This window comes from Heterodontus francisci, chromosome 24 (genome assembly GCF_036365525.1).
Source record: "Heterodontus francisci isolate sHetFra1 chromosome 24, sHetFra1.hap1, whole genome shotgun sequence".
NCBI classification, from domain to species: Eukaryota; Metazoa; Chordata; class Chondrichthyes; order Heterodontiformes; family Heterodontidae; genus Heterodontus; species Heterodontus francisci.
The window spans coordinates 58194354-58215869 of record NC_090394.1 but is presented as its reverse complement, the minus strand read 5'-3'; the positions used below and the strand labels follow the sequence as shown (position 1 = coordinate 58215869).

The 21516-nt window shown below is 40.3% G+C and overlaps 1 protein-coding gene across 5 annotated transcripts in view; it reads right to left on the bottom strand.

Annotated features, from left to right (window-relative positions):
• Positions 1 to 21516, bottom strand: part of mrtfba (myocardin related transcription factor Ba) — a 262413-nt gene that overhangs the window by 135207 nt on the left and 105690 nt on the right. For all 5 annotated transcript variants that reach the window (XM_068056259.1, XM_068056256.1, XM_068056260.1 and 2 more), the window contains one exon: positions 15063 to 15279. In XM_068056259.1, the coding sequence (XP_067912360.1) occupies positions 15063 to 15252 (190 nt within the window). In that variant the 5' untranslated portion in view covers positions 15253 to 15279. The remainder of the gene's footprint in view (positions 1 to 15062; positions 15280 to 21516) is intronic.

The following is a 21516-nucleotide window of genomic DNA, read 5'->3' as shown; positions in this document are numbered from 1 at the left end:
CCCAAGAAACACTTTTTGATTAGCACAATTTTTCACATGCTTAAACTTGTAATAAAATTAAAATAAATTGGGCTCTTCATACAGTACTGTATGATGCCAAGACAATGCTACATTTGTGGGAACGGATAGTAGTTTAACCCATTCTCTTGGCAACACATTTTTCTCCAATGGTGAGCACAAAAAAAAACTCCAGACCACAGATGTTTCCTAGAGAGCAAAGGTGTCCAAAATCAGTTAACAGACCCAATTCTAGTTTGGAGTAGATGATCTTTACCAATATTTCCTCCTCTTTCCTCACATGGGGTGACTCATCTCTTATGGTTCTCGAACTGGCACCCATGCCAAAAAAAATTGCATTTATATAGTGCCTTTCATGACCTCAGGATGTCCCAATTGTTTTACAACCAACAAACTATTTTTGAAGTGAGGCCACAGTTAAAATGTAGGAAGCATGGCAGCCAATTTGTGCACAGAAGGGTCCCATAAACAGCAATGAGATACACAACCAGATTGCCTGTTTATTTTGTGGTGCTGGTTGAAGGATATTATTAGCCAGGACACCAGGGAAAACTGCCCCACTCTTCTTTAAATAATACCATGGGAAAAGACGGCACAGTGGCGCAGTGGCGAGCACTGCAGCCTCACAGCTCCAGGGACGCGGGTTCGATTCTGGGTACTGCCTGTGTGGAGTTTGCAAGTTCTCCCTGTGTCTGCGCGAGTTTTCTCCGGGTGCTCCGGTTTCCTCCCACAAGCCAAAAAAGACTTGCAGGTTGGTAGGTAAATTGGCCATTATAAATTGTCACTAGTATAGGTAGGTGGTAGGGAAATATAGGGATTGATGAGAACCTAAGTGTTATTAGAACTACCCTTCAAGAAATGTTACTGTTTACACCCCTATCTCTCCTTTGAATTGACATGATTAGTTATTGCTCAGGAAATAAGGAATTCATTGAAACATCTCAAACTTACAAGGATAGTGCTGTTTTCTGGCAATGTGACATTAGCAGCAGAGTACATCAGTGGTGGAACAGGAACACTTCTTTCACAACCTTGCATCAATGTTAGACTATCATGATTATTCTGCACATTTTAAGACAGTGGGCTGTCTAAAAACAGAGGCTAAAAATATGATTCACTTCAATGTCGCCTTGGTTCGGTGGGGAAGGGGAGTTATGTCTGTTTCTGCAATGTTTTTGTTCTGAGTATTAAATTACATCACCACAGAAACTGACTCAGAGAAACTGCTAAAGCCAACCCTAGGAGAGGAGGTCAATTGAAATTACATTTGCTGATTCCCTTTTGGTTAATGATTGTATGGACAGATGTTAATTCAGCTCCCCCACACGATCAGACTCCAAACCAGTTTCCCAGATGATATTGTCAGCATCCAATGTTGAAACATTTTTTAAACAAAAACAGAGTAAGGACCATGGTATTTCTTCAAGTCGGATTTGAATCATTTCTTTCCAATGGTATATTTGGGAAAACATATATCACAATTTGTTAGGGCAAATAAACAAAGATATATTTATATGATGCCTTATCACCCCTCTCAGAAAGACCTCAAAGTGCTTCACATACTATGAATTACTTTGAAGTGCAGTGATGGTTGTTATGTAGGTAAATATGGTAGTTATTTTGTGCACTACAAGATTACTCAAAACAATGAGATGAGTGAGTAGTTAATCTACGTTTGGTGGTATTAGCCGAGGAGGGAGTGTTGACCAGGATGAAGCAAGAATTCCTAGCGGTTATTTTTGAATAGCCCTCTGGGAGCTTTAATTTTCACCTGACCTAGCAGTCAGAGCTTTTGGATGACACAAAACTGGGTGGGAGGGTGAGTTGTGAGGAGATGCAGAGAGGCTTCAGGGTGATTTGGACAAGTTGAGTGACTGGGCTAATGCAGATGCAGTATAATGTGGATAAATGTGAGGTTATCCACTTTGGCAGCAAAAACAGGAAGGCAGATTATCTGAACAACTATAAACTGAGAGAGGGGAATATGCAGCGAGACCTGGGTGTTCTCGTACAGTCGCTGAAAGTAAGCATGCAGGTGCAACAGGTGGTAAAAAAAAGGCAAATGTTATGTTAGCCTTCATAGCGAGAGGATTCGAGTACAGAAGCAGGGATGTCTTGCTGCAATTATACAGGGCCTCGGTGAGGCCACATCTAGAATAGTGTGTGCAGTTTTGGTCTCCTTATCGGAGGAAGGATGTTCTTGCTATAGAGGGAGTGCAGTGAAGGTTTATCAGACTGATTCCTGGGATGGTAGGACTGACGTATGAGGAGAGATCGAGTCGGTTAGGATTATATCCGCTGAAGTTCAGAAGAGTGAGGGGGGAATCTCATAGAAACCTATAAAATTCTAACAGGACTTGACAGGGTGGATGCAGGAAGAATGTTCCCGATGGTGGGGGAGTCCAGAACCAGGGTTCATAGTCTAAGGATACGGGGTAAACCTTTCAGGACTGAGATGAGGAGAGATTTCTTCACCCAGAGAGTAGTGAGCCTGCGGAATTCGCTACCACAGAAAGCAGTTGAGGCCAAAACATTGTATGTTTTCAAAAATGAGTTAGATATAGCTCTTGGGTCTAAAGGGATCAAAGGGTATAGGGTGAAAGCCGGAACAGGCTACTGAGTTGGATGATCAGCCATGATCATAATGAATGGCGGAGCAGGCTCGACGTGCCGAATGGCCTATTCCTGCTCCTATTTTCTATGTTTATTGCACCTCTAGCAATGCAGCATTCCTTCAGTGTTGCACTGGAATGCCAGCCTAAACTATGTAATGAAGTCCTGGAATGGGGTGTGAATCCTTCCACGCAACCACCACCTAGGATGTTTTTGAAAGTATCAAACAACTTCTGCTTAGAATTTAGAGTGAGAGAGGAGTAGTGCTGGTATGTTTGCCTTTTGTTGCAGGTTTTCAAGTTAACACAGAAATGTTGCACTGTTTCTCCTGCTCGATGACACCTCTATATTAATAGAAAGTCTTTATAAAAGCCACATGTACCAGCACTGCTGCCTCTTCCACTTTCGATTCTAGGAGCTCTGCCTTTCACTCTTAATGGCAGTTCTCCCTTGCTTCTGTACCCTGTGCACTTGACCCCTACCCTGCTCTTCCAGGCCTGGGGTTCTTAAGGTGGCTGACTGCCAACTGGTTGGTGGTGCCTGGCGAGGTACCTACTTCAGGTTAGTTGCAAGAACAACAGTCTTTCAGCACCGAGTTAAAATACTGTTTTACAGACACACTTCTCTTCAATGTTTGTTCTTCAAAGCCAACTATGTTCGAAACTTGCTAAGACAAACCTAATGAAAGAACCTGGATACAGATCATAGATATTAATATCTGGGCAACAATGAGATCAATGGAAAGTGAAAGAATATGAAATTGAGGCACACACTCACTATCATTCTGTTGGTAGTTGTGTGTATGCTCGAAGTGCAACCTCGAGAGAGGGAAATTAATCCAAGAGTCCAAAACTTTAGAGCAATTGTTTTCTATATGTTAACATATCAATACCTTTGGTACATCTGAATATTGTGCAGTGCATTACTTGGTTATTATTGTGTGTTATTTCTATAGCTTTAGTTATTGCATTCGTTGCACACATAGTACTTGGCAGTGTACATGATTAAGGATGGCTCACAGATTATTACATCCACCAATGCTTCGAATAAAGCTTATTTTGTAAAGGAATGCTCTTCTTCTTTGGCCTCCTTGTCTCGGGAGACAATGGGTAAGCGCCTGGAGTGGCTATAAAGGCCAAAACTAGAGGGACAGACTCTTCCACAGGTGCTGCAGATAAAATTGGTTGTCGGGGCTGTTACACAGTTGGCTCTCCCCTTGCGCTTCTGTCTTTTTTCCTGCCAACTGCTAAGTCTCTTCGACTCACCACACTTTAGCCCCGCCTTTATGGCTTTCCGCCAGCTCTGGCAATCGCTGGCAACTGACTCCCATGACTTGTGTTCAATGTCACAGGACTTCATGTCGCGTTTGCAGACGTCTTTAAAGCGGAGACATGGACGGCTGGTGGGTCTGATACCAGTGGCGAGCTCGCTGTACAATGTGTCTTTGGGGATCCTGCCATCTTCCATGCGGCTCACATGGCCAAGCCATCTCAAGCGCCGTTGACTCAGTACTGTGTATAAGCTGGAGATGTTGGCCGCCTCAAGGACTTCTGTGTTGGAGATACGGTCCTGCCACATGATGCCAAGGATTCTCCGGAGGCAGCGAAGATGGAATGAATTGAGACGTTGCTCTTGGCTGACTTATGTTGTCCAGGCCTCGCTGCTGTAGAGCAAGGTACTGAGGACACAGGCTTGATACACGTGGACTTTTGTGTTCCGTGACAGTGCGCCATTTTCCCACACTCTCTTGGCCAGTCTGGACATAACAGTGGAAGCCTTTCCCATGCGCTTGTTGATTTCTGTATCAAGAGACAGGTGATAGTTGAACCTAGGTAGGTGAACTCTTGAACCACTTCCAGACCGTGGTCGCCGATATTGATGGATGGAGCATTTCTGACATCCTGTCCCATGATGTTCGTTTTCTTGAGGCTGATGGTTAGGCCAAATTCGTTGCAGGCAGCCGCAAACCTGTCGATGAGATTCTGCAGACACTCTTCAGTGTGAGATGTTAATGCAGCATCGTCAGCAAAGAGAAGTTCCCTGATGAGGACTTTCCGTACTTTGGTCTTCGCTCTTAAACGGGCACCATATAAGCATATACAATATTTTCAGTATTTTAAGTTGCTTCCTGAACGGCATTCACACTATTTCACATAGCAAATGTCACAATTTGGAAAATCATAGAAAAGAGGATTATATGTTCAGCTGACAGCTGGTTTATGATTATTCTCTTCATTTACAAATATCTTCTGGAATACGTGTTTATGAGTAAGGTTTAAATTAATAAGGGAAGAAAGATCAGAAGAAATTCAAATGTAAAATTAGCCCTTTCTTAAACCATTTAAACACTTGAGAACCAAATTACATTTTATTAGTAGGGACTGTGTTCCAAGGTCAAAGTGATGCTCACGTAAATTTGTAATGAAAATACATCTTGATTTGACCCTTAGTGTTTCCAAATGGCTCGTCACACAGCGGTAATGACAAAGACTGTTGAGATGTTAGCAAGCACCTGTCTGAACACTCAGCTGTTTTCAAGTTCGAGACCAAGAGGATATGAAAACAAAACAGTTTTCTTAAGAGTCTGATTTTTCCATTGTTTTTCAATACCAAGCACACATCTAATGATATTCAGGTACAGCTTAAGCTTACATAACACTGCAATGTAAAGCTTAAACCTGGATTAAAATCAATTGATTAATTTGAATCAACTTGATCTTTATTGCGGAATAAACAAGTGATTAGCTGGCTCACAGAGCAAATCCACATCTTTAGCCACAGATTTTACAAGTACAGCAAACTCAGGAATGTGCTTTTCCCTGTTCCAGCAGCATAGAAGAAAAAAGCCACACCAAGTTTTATGAGTCAAGCCCTCCCCTTAATTTTAAAATGTCCCCTACATGTAACAACCAGCCATCTGTATGCCGCTCCTAAATATGGAATAACTTTCTTTCACAAACACTAATGCCCGAGACCATTGAGATTTTGGGCACCCAGTTTGTAGGATGTTAAATGCAGTAGATAAATGCTCGTTGTTTAAAAAAATTTTGTTTTAAGGAGCAAGCTAAAGCAGGCCAATGCTTTTGAGCTATCACATACCCATTTTATATAGTTGAGGTGTTTCCAAGGGGTGGAGGTGGTAGATCTTTGCCTGAAGTCATCGAATTCAGCAAGAACTTTAATAATTATTCTATTTAAATTAGGTTTCCATTTGCCAGGAGGGTGCTTCCTTTGGTCTACAAAAGCTACAGCAGACAAAATCTGGCTTGCTATAAAATGGACATAGAGGTGGGTGTTTGAATTTGCAATCCACCATTGCACCATTGGGAAGGCTTTGTGTCACTAGTGGAGCCTCAAAGAATTATAGGCTATTGTATAAATGGGTCACAGTCATTCAATAAAGGTTTATTATCCAAGGTAAAGTAAATCTAGTTTTTGCTGAGAAAAGTAACAAGTGTTTGGTTATTGCAGGGAAATAACTTTTTTGCCTGCTGGACTATACAGGCAAAACAATGATGTCATCCAGTTCCATGGGAATGCAACCAAACATTAGTTAACGTCATTGCAACACATAATAATAAAAAGAAAGTTATTGCCAACAAAACCCATTTTTTCTCCATTGCAATTGAATTCTCAACCTTGCCCTTTATCCTTTCTGACAGTTTCTCAAGGGGATCTAGTGAATCTATATCCAGCCTTTACTACAAATAAACAGGCTATAGTGTCAAAAGCAATCCATTCTAATATACAGAAACCATTCTCAACAGCTATTAGACATATCAATCATGTGAAATACCCAGCCAATGAACAACAACGAGCAGTCTGTCCTTGTCTTATCGTTAATATTTGCATTAAGCTCAGGCACAGCTAGCCCTACAGAACATGACTTGATGAGGCTTCTAAATTGAAGCCAAATTGAGGCTTTCAACAGAAAGGCGGCAAATGGAATGCATTGGGCCAATTTTTAAGAACATAAGAAATAGGAGGAGTAGGTCACTTGACCCCTTGAAACTGCACCACCATTTAATAAGATCATGGCGGATCTGATCTTGGCCTTAACTCCACTTTCCTGTCTGTTCCCCATAACCCTGGACTCCCCTTTAGTTCAAAAATCTGTCTAACTCAGCCTTGAATATAGTAAATGACTTGGACTCTACAGTAGAGAATCCCAGAGATTCACGTCCCTCTAAGAGAAGAAATTCCTCTTTGTCTCAGTCTTAAATGGGTGACCCCATATTCTGAAACTGTGCCCCCTAGTTCTAGATTCCCCCATGAGGACAAACATCCTCTCAGCATCAATCCTGTCAAGCCCTCTCAGAATGTCATATGTTTCAATAAGATCACCTCTCGTCCTTCCAAACTCCGAGTAGGGGTCCAACCTGCTCAACCCTTCTTTATAAGTCAACCCTTTCATCCCAGGAATCAAACTAGTGAAGCTTCTCTGAAATGCCTCCAATGCAAGCATATCCCCCCTTAAATAAGGCGACCAAGACTGTACACAGTAATCTAGTGTGGTCTCACCAACACCCCGCAAAGTTATTGCAAGACTTCCCTACTTTTATACTTCATTCCTGCTTGCAATAAAGGCCAACATTCAATTTCCTTTCCTAATTACTTGCAGTACCTGCATGCTCCTGGTCAAGCAACGTCTTGATTTTAAAATTCTCATCCTTGTTTTCAAATCCCTCCATGGCCTTGCCCCTCCACATCTCTAATCTCCTCCAGCCCCACAACCCACCAAGATATCTACGCTTCTCTAATTCTGGTCTCTTGTGCTTCCCTGACTTTAATCACTCTACCATTGGTGGCTGTGCCTTCAGTTGTCTCGGCCCCAAGCTCTGGAATACCCTCCCTACACCTTTCCACCTTACTTTCCTCCTTCAGGACACTCCTTAAAAAAAAACTTATGTCTTTGACCAAGCTTTTGGTCATTTGACCTAATATCTCCTTTTATGGCTCAGTGTCACACTTTGTTTTATAATGCTCCTGTAAAGCACCTTGGGATAGTTCATTATGTTAAAGAAACTTCAATATAAGTTGTTGCTGTCATCATTGTGTTTCATGTGAGGACACACAGATCCCTCTGTACTGCAGCATTCTGCAGTCTCTCTCCATTTAAATAGTATTTTGTTTTTCTATTCTTCATACCAAAGTGGATAACCTCACATTTTCCCATATTATATTCCATCTGCCAAATTTTTGCCCACTTGCTTAACCTATCTATATGCCATTTCAATAATATATCACCAGTGCAGTACATGTCACATCTGAAAAGACTTGAAAACTGTGGGAAAAAGTTTTTCAGTTAATGTAATGCATTACTCATTTTCAAGGGAATTGCAATTAAATTTTAGAATTCAATTTGCGAGTTGGTTTTCCCACAGATGAGGCAATACAGCAGAACTATCAACATCAAAATGCCAGATTTATATTTACAATTGCAGTCTGCTCCTGATTATTCAAAGTTGTTTCTGTGCTTCAAAAAAATGATCCAGTAATTTGAATTAAGCAACATAAATAATACAGCAAAATAGGAATTTAATGCTAAAAATTCAATCAGATCATTTTAATAAAGACTTAGAATTTGGAAAGGTACACTGTAGCAACAATGACAGACTTGCATCATAAGTCATGCTTTGAAACCAAAATAAATTGCCACATGTAATGAGTAACATTCAGCTGGTTTGAAACTATTAAAGGGAAAAAGTGATCCTTATAAAACACCCCTATGAACGTGGGAACAGAAGTAGGCCATTTAGCCCCTCAAACCTGTTCTGCCATTCAATAAGGTCAAGGGTGATCTGCAACATAACTCCATATATCTGCCTTTGCCTCCATTGCAAATCACCTGAATACCACTTGGTCACAACTTGATTACCAAAAACAAAATCAGGTTTCTCTGCATAGATTCACATAATCTGACTGCAATATAATGAAATGTGGCAAACCATCCAGATTTCACTACATAAGGCCTTTCCTGTATTGGCAATTGCCTCAGTGTCACTGACCCAGGAAGCAATATCTTATTGGGATATCACATAATGAACAACAAATAGATACAACCATTTAGGATATTAAACAGGCAGATGTCCATTCACCAAAATGAGGAAGCCGATGACAGTCTCTGATCCACAACAGTTTTATTGTCAGTTCATAGTTCAGTCCAAGTATCAGTTCCCACTCTTCCCTTCTGGACTAACTCTCTGCCCAGAGGCAACCTCCCCACTGGGCAAAAACCAGCCCTTAAATGCAAAATTATAATGAACATCACCTGCTCTCTATCAACACTGAAATGAGTTGTGTTTAATTAAAGGGACCAGCATTTTCAATACTGTCATAGGGAACCATTTATGATGGCACAGAATGTCTATACCCTTTTGAGTGTTGGTTCTTTCCCATGATTCTGAACAAGTTATTGATGCCAGTTATCAATCTCAACACTGGTTAGTGTTGAGCAAAGTCAAAGGAGTTCTCAACCAGGAAAAAAATCTGAGCAGAGGTGAATCCATGCCTCTTTTATGTACTTCATAGCAGCTGGATTGAAGGACACACTGGTAGAGGCCAGAGAACAAACCATCTATTTGTCCTCTCATCCGGGAATGCTATTTAATAGGGACTGAAGAAGTGAAAACAATAGAGTGACCCAAAATCCCCAATACTTCATTATATTATATAGACTTCTAGATATACTGTACAATGGACAAAATACTTTACATTGGAAATAGAGAGAGGGAGCCACATGTATAACATGGCTGTTGCAGACATGCTAATCCCATCGTCTCATAAATCAGGAGACAAACTCTTAAAAAATCAAGAGATTTGGTATAAAAATTAGTTGCTTTTTCTCCAACTATAAACCAATATAGATTGACAGTTGATTTGTAAACCTCATTAAAGGATTATTTTAATATTTACTTAGATATCCAGGTAAAGATATGAATATATATCTATATGTATTTTATATATCTACATTTATATACAGATAAAGAAATTTCACTTTTCTCTGAATATTGTTCAATCTGCCCTCAGATAATGGTGGTGCCGGGACACAAACTGTCATCAGTTGGCGGCAGAAGTGTGCTCAGACTGACAGTGCAGGCAGAGCAGAGCAAGGGGAGAGTAATGGAAGAGCACCGGGAGAGCAGAAGCATGCTTCTAGCCACTGCTCATTTTATTAGTCTTTACCATGTGGTGCTCACCCACAAACCATGTCACAGACCCTCTGGAAAGTCTCCAGAGATACTCCGGTGATTGACAGGAAGCCACAGGGATATCCAGGGATGCAGTAGAGAATATTGTTCCTTCCAAAGTTGTATTACTGATTAAACTTTTAAGTCCATCGAAAGTCCGCAGGCACTTCATTATAATTTGTAAAAGAGGGCATTGAAGTCCCCAGCATGATTTTATTTCAATTTTTGACCTAAAAAAGTGCTCATGTCCCCTTGTTCTAGATTCCCCACCAGATGAAATAATTCCTCATTATCTAGCCTATCAAATCTCTTTATCATTTTAAACTACTTGATTTGATCACCCTCAAACTTCTAAACTCGAAGGAACCAAGTTTATGCAACCTGTCCTCATGGTGTAACCTTTTAAGTCCTGGTATCATTCTGGTAAATCTGCACTGTATCCCCTCCAAGGCCAATATATCTTTCAAGTGCATTACCTAAAACTGCACATTGTACTCCAAATGAGGTTGGACTAACACTCTGTACAAATGAAGCACAATTTCCTCACTTTTGTATTCCAACCCACTTGAGGGAAAGGCCAGTATTCCATTAGCCTTTTTGATTACTTTTTGTACCTGTGCACTAGCTTTCATGTACACCTAAATCCTTTTGTTCCTCCACAGTTCTCAGTCTCTCACTATTATGAAAATATCCCCATTTGACTTTATTGCATCCAAAGTGTATGACATCACATTTAAAGGCATCTGCCACTGTTTTCCCCATTCACTTAGTCTGTCTCTGTCCCTTTTTAACTACCTACTCCCACCTACACAACTTAATGTACCTCCTAACTTAATGTCATGCAAACCTGGTATCTAATTTTCTGTTCCTTCATCCGAGTCAATGACGAAAAGCTGAAGTCCCAGTGCAGATACCTGGGGGGCATGACTTGTCATATTCTGTAAACCAGAGAAGTTTCCCTTTATTTCTACTCTCCAACCCTACTTCTCAACCAATTACCAACCCACATCACAAAGTTACTTCTAATTCCATGCACTTCCATTTTTCACATTTCATGTTGTGCAGAACCTTATTATTTGAAGGCCTTCTGAAAATTCATATAGTCAACATTCAGACACTCTGCTATCAACCATGTCCATAACTTCCTGAAGTAGATTAGCTGGGCATGATTTATGCTGCTTCTCTTTGTCCAAGTGTTCAGTCACTCAGTCGCTGATGATAATTCCAGTAACTTCCCCGCAACTGATATTAAAATGACAAGTCTTTAGTTTCCTGGTTTCTCCCGCCCATACTTCTTAAATAGTGGAGTGACATTTGCAATTTTCCAATCCATAGGCACAATTTCTGAAATTAGAGAGCTTCAGAAAATTATATCCATCATGTTTTCTTCCCCCATTTCTTTTAATACCCTAGGGTGGAAACCATCATATCATTTGAGATTTGTCTATCTTCAGCGCCAATATTTTCTCCATTACCAGTTTTTTACATATTAACTTCACTAATTTCCTCTACTTTACTTATTTTTAGGTTCCCCTGTACCACTGATATTTTGTCCACCTCATCCACTGAAAATAGATACGAGTACTCATTTAACAAGCCTGCCATTTCCTTATTGTCTGTTAGTGTATCATCTGCTTATGTCTTTAATGGGTCTGCATTCCCCATTATCACTCTCTTTCCTTTAACATATTTTTAAAAACTTTTGCTTTTAGTTTTGATACCTCATACAATTTTTCCATTTAAATCATTTTATTACTTTCTCTGCATCATTTTATTGCTTTTTATAGCTTTTCCAGTCTGCTGGATTTTCACTTGCATTTGTGCAAGCCTTTTATTTTAGCTTGATTTTGTCTCATACCTTGTTTGTTGACCACAGCTGTTTAACTACACAAGGAGTTTTTCTTTTTTTAGGGTGTGTACTTACGGGACACATTGTGGGGTAATTCTGACTTTGTGCAGTAGTGTAACACGGGTAAATGGGATTAGAATAATTAGGTGTTTGATGGCCGGCACAGACACGATGGGCCGAAGGGCCTGTTTCTGTGCTGTATAACTCTATGACTCTAGGTGATAACAAACCAACATCTCTCATTACATCTCTTCTAATTTTCATTGCACTGGCATTCAAACTTCAATTTCGATACAAAAGTTATATTGGATTGGTTATACAAACAACACAAAATTCATAAATCCAATTTTGCCCTGATTCAACTAGGTTGAGATCCGAAACCCACATCAATTTAGTGAGCAATGTCCTAAATCATTGTAATAAAATGTAGTATTTATATTACTCAAGGTAACAGTGAAGTTGCAATCTCCTGGAATGGAACGGTACACTTATCCTCGACAAGCAATAATGACTTATTTATAGAAAATATTTCACAAGGTATTATGTTATGCTTAAAAGCTTGTTTACATGGAAAAAATAAAGTTTGTGTCTAATGAATGTGGGAAATCTGGTTATTCTTCACATAATGCTGTCATCGGAAAGCTTTCTATATTGTTGCGCACAAGAACAATCTTCAGCTTATATAAACAAACTCTAAAGCAGTACTCTGAATTAAAGAGGAAACATCTGGTTGAAATAGTAAATTTCTATATTATAAAGAGTCACATCATCAGCTCCTCTGACAGTAAGGAGCCACCTGTTCTGCCCAACTTCAAGGTTTCTCAGTGGGGGGGAAATGGAGCCCAGCTGTAGCAGTACAAATGTTTACTGTGACAAATTCTATTTCAAATGTATAACCTTGAGGAGGAATGAAGTCATCAACTGAATTGTATTTAATGCAAGGCAACATAGTCAATCTAAATCATTAAAAAAATTTAAGCATGCAAATAAATGGTGCATCATCCAGATTTAAATTGCAAAGTGGTTACTATTTCTAGGATGCAAGTGAGGTAAATTATTACCTTTGCAATGCATTTCCTGTTAGCCCTTTATATTTGAACAATGGTTCAGGAAAGTACAATAATATGTGAGATTACCTTCATCTATATAGTCAATTTCCCAACCAGAACAAACAATGGTTCTGGATATATCGCTACATATATTTCAATGTACACTATCACCATTTTCTACACATTATATGTAGCAAAGGGCTTCAACAAGGGCTAAATCCATAGCTTTACTCTTGTTAGGGAATAAAATACTCATACTGTTGAATTTCCACTGCTTATCGTCTTTACCAAAACCTCTGCCCTTCTACATGTATAGTCCTGCAAACTGTCAATGCTGATTTATCAGAACACTCAACAAAAATGCAAACTTTTCTTAAACAAATCAATGGGGCTGAAATTCAACTTCATTGGGTGCATTAAATGGGCGGTGGCACATCACTGGTTTGCTATACATCACACCAGATTTTTCTACTGACTTCAATGTAAAGGAAAATCAGGTGAGTATTTAATGAATGGCCAATCCACTAATTTTGCCCCTAGTCTATATTTTACTGTATATAGAATTAACAGTAACCTTATCTTGTAATGGTTTAGGTTTAATTTTAATGAATGTATTCAATCTTAAAACCTCCATTTGTCCAATAGTCTGGAGGAAATAAATTCACAATGTAATGGTAGTTGCTAAGGAATGGCAGTGGTCTGTTACACATCTAGTTCTCAGATTTGCAAGACAATGTTCAGATATCCACATGAATATAATCAGATGGAGTGAGAGTTCTACATTAAAGCAACAATTCTTTACAGGAAAATAGCTCCAACTTTGCATAAACATAACATCTGTGAATACTCATATGAAAATATACTCAGATTCTCTTTGTGACAGAACATTGGAGTGGCATCTGAAACCCACATTAAGAGACACATTGCTTACTTTGTAAGGCTATGGTCTCTGACCATAGTGCAATTTGACAAATTTTGCCATGTCACTGAGTGTAGAATTTATCAAGGTCTGCATCTTCTTTTAGTTTGTGATTATAATATTGTAATTTTATACTGTTATTTTAATGAAGCCATGCAATCTTTGCATCTTGTTTTGCACACAGCACCACACTTTACAATTGAATTATTGACTTGGCAGCAGAAATAATCAATGGTAATCAAGTTATTATTCCCAGATGTCATTAGAATTTTGGTAAAAGTGAAAATACAAAAAAACAAGAAGTTTAAAAGAAAACTGCATCAGCTATTTCCTCTCCGAATTAAATGGATGCCTAAACAAAATCCAAAGCCTGAAAACACAAAATACTCTCCTGATCACAAATATGCAAATACTAGGAGTGGATCAAATACCTTCTGCAAACATATCTATAGGAACATAGGAGCAGGAGTAGGCCATTCAGCCCATCGAGCCTGCTCCGCCATTCAATATGATGATGGCTGATCATCCACTTCAATGCCTTTTTCCCCACACTATTCTCATATTCCCTTATGTCATTTGTATTTGGAAATCTGTCAATCTCTGCTTTAAACATACTCAGTGACTGAGCTTCCACAGCCCTCTGGGGTACAGAATTCCTAAGATTCACAATCCTCTGAGTAAAGAAATTTCTCCTCACCTCTGTCCTAAGTGGCTTCCCCTTTATTTTGAAATTTTGTCACCTGGTTCTAGACTCCCCAATCAGGGGAAACATCTTACCTGCCTATCCCTTTAAGCATTTTGTAGATTTCAATGAGATCACCTCTCATTCTTCGAAACTCTAGAGAATACAGGCCCAGTTTTCCCTATCTCTCTTCATAGGACAGTCCTGCCATCCCAGGAGAAAGTCTGGTGAAGCTTCGTTGCACTCCCTCTATGGCAATAATATCCTTCCTAAGGTAAGGGACCAATACTGCAAATACTACTTCAGGTGCAGTCTAACCAAGGTTCTATACAATTGAAGCAAGACATGAATACATGTAGAACTGGGCAGAATTCAGCAGAAAATCGTAGCAAGGAAATTAACTGATGAAATGCTTTTTCTTTACCCTTGTCCAATATGGTCCTTGTTTGCACTACATTTATGCACTGAGTAACTGGTGAAATTATGGAAGGGAGTGGGAGGAGGAGGAAGAGGAGAAGCAGCTTTGGCTGACATTTCAACTCAAGTTATCAACCATATAATACTAACAACACAACAGATAGGTTTCTGACTGCTACGGTGACCACTATAATAGCACATTCACAGTTCTAAATCTTTCATATGCCATAAACATCACCTGACATCCTCAACGAAGACTTGTCAGTATTAACTTCTCCCTTGCAAACACAGGCAACTGCAGTTAGGTGGCTGTTACAGTACTCACCATTCTTCCTCTCGTTCAAAGGAGGTAGGTGCGGATTTGGCTGCAGTGTAAGCTCTTGGAATTCGTGGGCAACCATTTCGCTTCGAGGGCTTGGGGTTATTAAGCTCTGTAACACCGAATCTTCCAACTCAGATACTTGCATATGATCCATCACACTCAGTAAGATGGTAGGAGCTGCCTGTTGATCCATATTGACCCACACACTGTGCTGATGATGCTGAGAGGGTGAGAAGAATTGGCACATTATTTCTCAGGTTGAATGTTGTTAATTTTAAAGAAACAGAATCTGTTGTGCAAAGTTTAAAGCTTTTTACATTGTGTGTTGGAATACTTGTTTATCATATAGATGGATAGACAGACCTGGACTCCTTCCACTTTAACTTGTGGTACACATGAATCTTTTATAAATTACAGCAACATGTACTTAAAATAAAGCTGATTGCTTTTAAAATTCTATTCCTTTGCATACTCATTGCAATTTATTTTCATTTCTCACACAAAACAAAATCTGTGCTATTAGCAACGAGACTAATTTTAAAAACATTTTTTAGAACAGGCTTCTGGTGAAACATCCACCCAATATATGGCCCAAACTGGATTCCAAAATGATTCAAGAACATATTGGCACTGGGTACACAGTATGAAAATATATGGAAATAAAGCAAAAATGAAATAACTTGTATTTATATGAAGTACAGTAACAGTTGTTTTCCATGGCAGACCATTTTACACAGCAAGTAACTAAATGACCATTAGCTCACATTATTTTAATACATCTGGATCAATCAATATGCAGAAATTACAATATGCTATGATATATTGCCTCACATCAGACAGTGATGAATTCAAAAACAGTCTCAACGCCAATGTAGCTGGAAACCAATTATTTTTTACATTTTAATTAAATTGGTTTCTATAAAAGTCCCAGCAGAACTGAGGTAAAAGGGAATTGGGGGAAACCTCTCCACTAGTTGGAGACATACCTAGCAGAAAGGAAGATGGTTGTGGTTGTTGAAGGCCCATCATTTCAGCCCCAGGACATCACTGCAGGAATTCCTCAAGGTAGTTCCTTTGGCCCAATCATCTTCAGCTGCTTCATCAATGACCTTCCCTCCAACGTAAGGTCAGAAGTGAGGATGTGCGCTGATGATTACAGTGTTCAGGACCATTCACAACTCCTCAGATATTGAAGCAGTCCATGCCCGCATACAGCAAGACATGGACAACATTCAGGCTTGGGCTGATAAGTGGCACGTGACATTCAGGCCATACAAGTGCTAGACAATGACCATCTCCAACAAGAAAGAATCTAACCATCTCCTCTTACCCTCAACAGCATTAACATTTCTGAATTCTCCATCATCAACATCCTGGGGTTACTAATGACCAGAAACGTAACTGGACCAGCCATATAAATACTGTGGCTACAAGAGTAGGTCTGAGACTGAGAATTCTGTGGCGAATAAACTCATCTCCTGACTTCCCAAAGCCCATCCACCATCCACAAGGCACAACTCAGGAGCATGACAGAATATTCTTCACGTGCCTGGATGAGTGCAGCACCAACACTCAAGAAACTCAACACCATCCAGGACAAAGCAGCCCACTTGATCAGCACCCCATCCACCATGTTAAACATTCACTCCCTCCACCACCGACGCACAGTGGTAACAGTGTGTACCATCTACAAAATGCACTGCAGCAACTCGCCAAGGCTCCTTCGACAGCACATTCCAAATCTGCGACGTCTACCACCAGAAGGTCAAGGGGAGCAGATGTATGGGAACAACACCACCTGCAAGTTCCCTCCAAGTCACACACTAGCCTGACTAGGAAATACATTGCCATTCCTTCACTGTGGCTGGAAGTCCCTCCCTAACAGCACTGTAGGTGTATCTGGACCATATGAATTGCAGCGGTTCAAGAAGGTGGCCAACCACCACTTTCTCAAGGGCAATTAGGGATGGGCAATAAATGCTGGGCTTGCCAGTAATGCTCATAACTCAAGAATGAATTTAAAAAAGGCAAGTGAAAACCAACTTCTTATTCCAGTTATCACTGCTATGTAAGGAAATCATGGAACATCAATGCAACCCTTAAGAGCAGGCGAAAGCAGATGGCCTAGTTTAAAAAAACACATCTAAAGCTGAACTCTTTGCAAATGATACTTATGTTAATTTCATGGCCAGCAAAGGTTTGAAGCACCCACACACAATAGTACATTGAGAATTACAACTTTTACGACCAAGGTGGGAGAAGTGCACTGTCTTTTCTAGTTCCATTTCTCCAAAGGTCACAACATATATTTAAATGTTTACCCAATCACAGACTCTACTCTTTATCCCAAAATAAAATACACCAACCAGGTTTCTTTATTAAACAACAAAATTATCAGTTTATTATAAAACAAGACATAACCAATAAGGAAGCAAAGCATTAACGCACAGAGTGAAATATGAAAATTCTCTCTTAGCCACACACACACACCCCACCACACCACGCCCCACCGCAGTTAACCAAAATAATAGAGATTTTCTCTTTAGAGCTCTGTTACAAAAAAAAAGACAAAAAATACCTTGGCCAAATACTTGCTAATTCTTGAAGAAAAAAAAAATGTAAAGATGTCAGTTGTCCCTTTTGGTTTGGTGTCTCAAATATGCGCAGACAGCTGTCACTGGGATCTTTCTAGAACAGTTCTTTTCAGGTGACGTTGAAGATCAGTTTGGTAGACTTTCTAGGAGAAATGCGGCAACAGGGGTTTCTGGCGGGCTTGTCAGGAGAAATGCAGCATCAGTTTCTCTATTTCTTACACTTGATTCTCAAGAAGTCAAAGAGATGGAAGAGGGTGAGCTGATGGTGACTGCTCTCTTGGCTGGTTTTCTCCAACTGCCTTTAAAACAGTTCACACCCCAATACACTGTCCAAAGCAAAACCAAAAACAATGCCTCAAGAGTCAAGATTCCTGACCCCTATAATCTTGAAATAAAAACAAGAAATGCTGGAAATACTCAGCAGGTCTGGCAGCATCTGTGGAGAGAGAAGCAGAGTTAACGTTTCAGGTCAGTGACCCTTCTTCAGAACTAGCAAATATTAGAAATGTAAAAGGTTATAAGCAAGTAAAACGGGGGTGGGGCAAGAGATAACAAAGGAGAAGGTGTAAATAGGACAAGGTCACAGAATAGCTGAGCAGAAGGTCGTGGAGCAAAGGCAAACAATATGTTAATGGTGTGTTGAAAGACAAAGCATTAGTACAGATAGGGTGTTAATGGACTTAAAATTGAACAGCCACATGTACTAACATGAAAAAAAACAGTGAGTAAGCAAACTGAACAAACTAAGATGAACAAACTAAACTAAAAAAAAAAATACTATCCCAGGCCCCAAACACTCCTTTCAGGTGAAACAGAGATTTACTTGTACTTCTTTCAATGTAGTATATTGTATTCGCTGCTCACAATGTGGTCTCCTCTACACTGGGGAGACCAAACGCAGACTGGGTGACCGCTTTGCGGAACACCTCCGCTCAGTCCGCAAGCAGGACCCCGAGCTTCTGGCTGCTTGCCATTTCAACACTCCCCCCTGCTCTCATGCTCACATCTCTGTGCTGGGATTGTTGCAGTGTTCCAGTGAACATCAACGCAAGCTCGAGGAACGGCATCTCATTTACCGATTGGGCACACTACAGCCTGCCGGACTGAACATTGAGTTCAATAATTTCTGAGCATGACGGGCCCCCCATTTTACTTTTCTTTTTAGGTATTTTTTCTTTTTCTTTGTTTATTTTATTTCATCTTGGTTTGTTCAGTTTGCTTACCCACTGTTTTTTTCATGTTTGTACTTGTGGCTGTTCAATTTTCAGTCCATTAACACCCTATCTGTTCTAATGCTTTGTCTTTCAACACACCATTAACATATTATTTGCCTTTGCTCCACGACCTTCTGCTCAGCTATTCTGTGACCTTGTCCTAGTTACACCTTCTCCTTTGTTATCTCTTGCCCCACCCCCGCTTTACTTGCTTATAACCTTTTACATTTCTAATATTTGCTTGCTCTGAAGAAGGGTCACTGACCTGAAACGTTAACTCTGCTTCTCTCTTCACATATGTTGCCAGACCTGCTGAGTATTTCCAGCATTTCTTGTTTTTATTTCAGATTTCCAGCATCTGCAGTATTTTGCTTTTACCCTATAAATCTTGACCTATCACTTCTCTGTACACATCTCCCCCAAGTCAAAAAGCCCCTGCTGGGAAATTATTTGAAGACAAGTGACTTCCAGTAAATGTTGTTTTCAAACAAGACCTCTCAGTGTCCTTTCAATGGCTCCAGTGAAAGAAACATCCATGGAATCCTTTTCAGTTTTCCCAAATAAAACAAAGTCCATAATTCTAAAATACACAAGTCCTCAAAGAAAACTTTAAAAATATAGAAGCACCATCATAACACAACTAATTTACATGTACCCTGTACAGTCCAGCTGATGACAGCCTATTTGTCACATTGATATTGTACTGAGCAAGCTATAGAATTTAACCTGTCCAAAATAATCTATCTAGCAAAGAATGATAAAGCTCTTCCCAAAGCTATCTGTACCAGTTCCCATCAGTTCTCCATTCCTTTGTCACCAGCTTGTGAAGTGATGATATCTAGAGACAACATATCCCCCCTCCCCCCACTGAAGCCTCACCACCTGACTATGCTTTCATCACCTGCCCAGTCCAAAATGTCAATCGATGACCACTACCCTTCTCCAGCTTGCCTTTCAGAATGACCCTTCACTTGTAAACAAGGTCCTTTCCATCCACAACCTTATTTAGGTTGCATTTCATCTTAGCTTTGATAAAAAAAAACCTGGCTCATAGATGGTAACACCTTCCCGCCTGGTATATATTTTTTAACCACCTGCATCCCCAAATTACCGTGATGGTTGTGTGGCCCTGATCATCAAATTGAACCTTGGTCTCTCCTCCTACTCCTCTTGTACCTTGTCCTCCTTTGAGCAGCTCACCTTCTTCCAATCCTCTCCTCCTCTTTAAAATTTTCATTCTCTACCGCCTAACCAAGTGCCACCCTGTGTTTCTTACTGAGATATCCTCATTCCTCCTTCAGCTTCTGAACTGAGTTACTCCTCCTCCTTGGTGATTTCAATCTCCATTTCAACTCACCTTGCACTCTCTCCTCCAAGTTCACTTCCCTTCTGTCCTCTCAACCTCTCCCTCCAATATTAATTCTCCTACGCACATTCAAGGTCACCTCATCGATCTTGCCATCTCACGTAGCCTCTATATTCTCATAGTCTCCATTGTAGACAACACTATCTATGATCACTTCCTTATATCCCCACCATTTGGATCCTTCTTCTCTCTTCCAACCCCATTTTCCTCTGCGCCATCCTTAAAAAAACTTTGCATTGGCACTTTCAAATTCCTAACTAGCACTTGGCCCTCCATTTGCAATGATATTTCTGCAGCTATTTATCTGCTTAATCAAACCCTCACCTTCACCTTTGTTGCCTAGTAAGAACTCTTATTCTCTCCCATCTTGGTCATATCTCCAGTGCAGCCCCAGTCTTGAATCCCTGAAGCCCAAGGGATACAAGCAATTCGGGTTCGATTTAGCGTTCCTTTATCAAAACTGCTCATTACACTAGGATCATTCTGGAATGCAAAGACCACCACCAGCTTCTTTTCTGTACTATGACCACTACCAAGCATCTCCTTAAATCCCTCTCCCCTGCCTCCTTCACCCTAATCTCCAACATGCAAGAAGCTAATGAACTTGTCACTAATTGAGACCACCCATTCAGCTGCCTCTGCCATGCTCCTGCCTTCCCTTTGCTCACGAAGCCAAGCTTCACCCAAGCTTCCTTTCTGCTGTAGCCCTGAACCCACATCTTTCTCTAGTTTCTTCCCTATCTCCCCTCATACTCTGTACAGGGTCATCTTTACAAGACCCCTCCTATTCCTACTAAACTGCTGACCACCCAACTTCCCTTCCAGCTCCCCATGCTAGCTGCCATTGTAGATGGTTTCCTCCCTTCAATTACTGTCCTCCTCCATTTCATCACCTGTCCTCAAAATACTCCCCCTTGACCCCTCCATTCTTGCAAACAACTGCCCCATCACCATCCTCCCTTTCCTCTCAAAAATTCCTAAACGTGTTGTGGCCTCCCAAATTCATGCCCACCTTTCCTATAACTCATGTTTGAATAGCACTGAAATGGCCCTCGTCAAAGTCACAAATGACATCCTCTATGACGGTGCAATATCCTTCCTCATCCTTTTTGATCCTCTACAACTTTTGACACAGTTGACAATTCTATACTCCTCCAAGGCTGTTCCTCATTATTCAGCTAAGTAGGACTGCCCTCGCCTGGTTCTACTCTTTTCTATCTGTTATAGACAAAAATCTTCTGTAATGGGTTTTCTTCCCACCACTGCATTATTAGCTCTGGAGA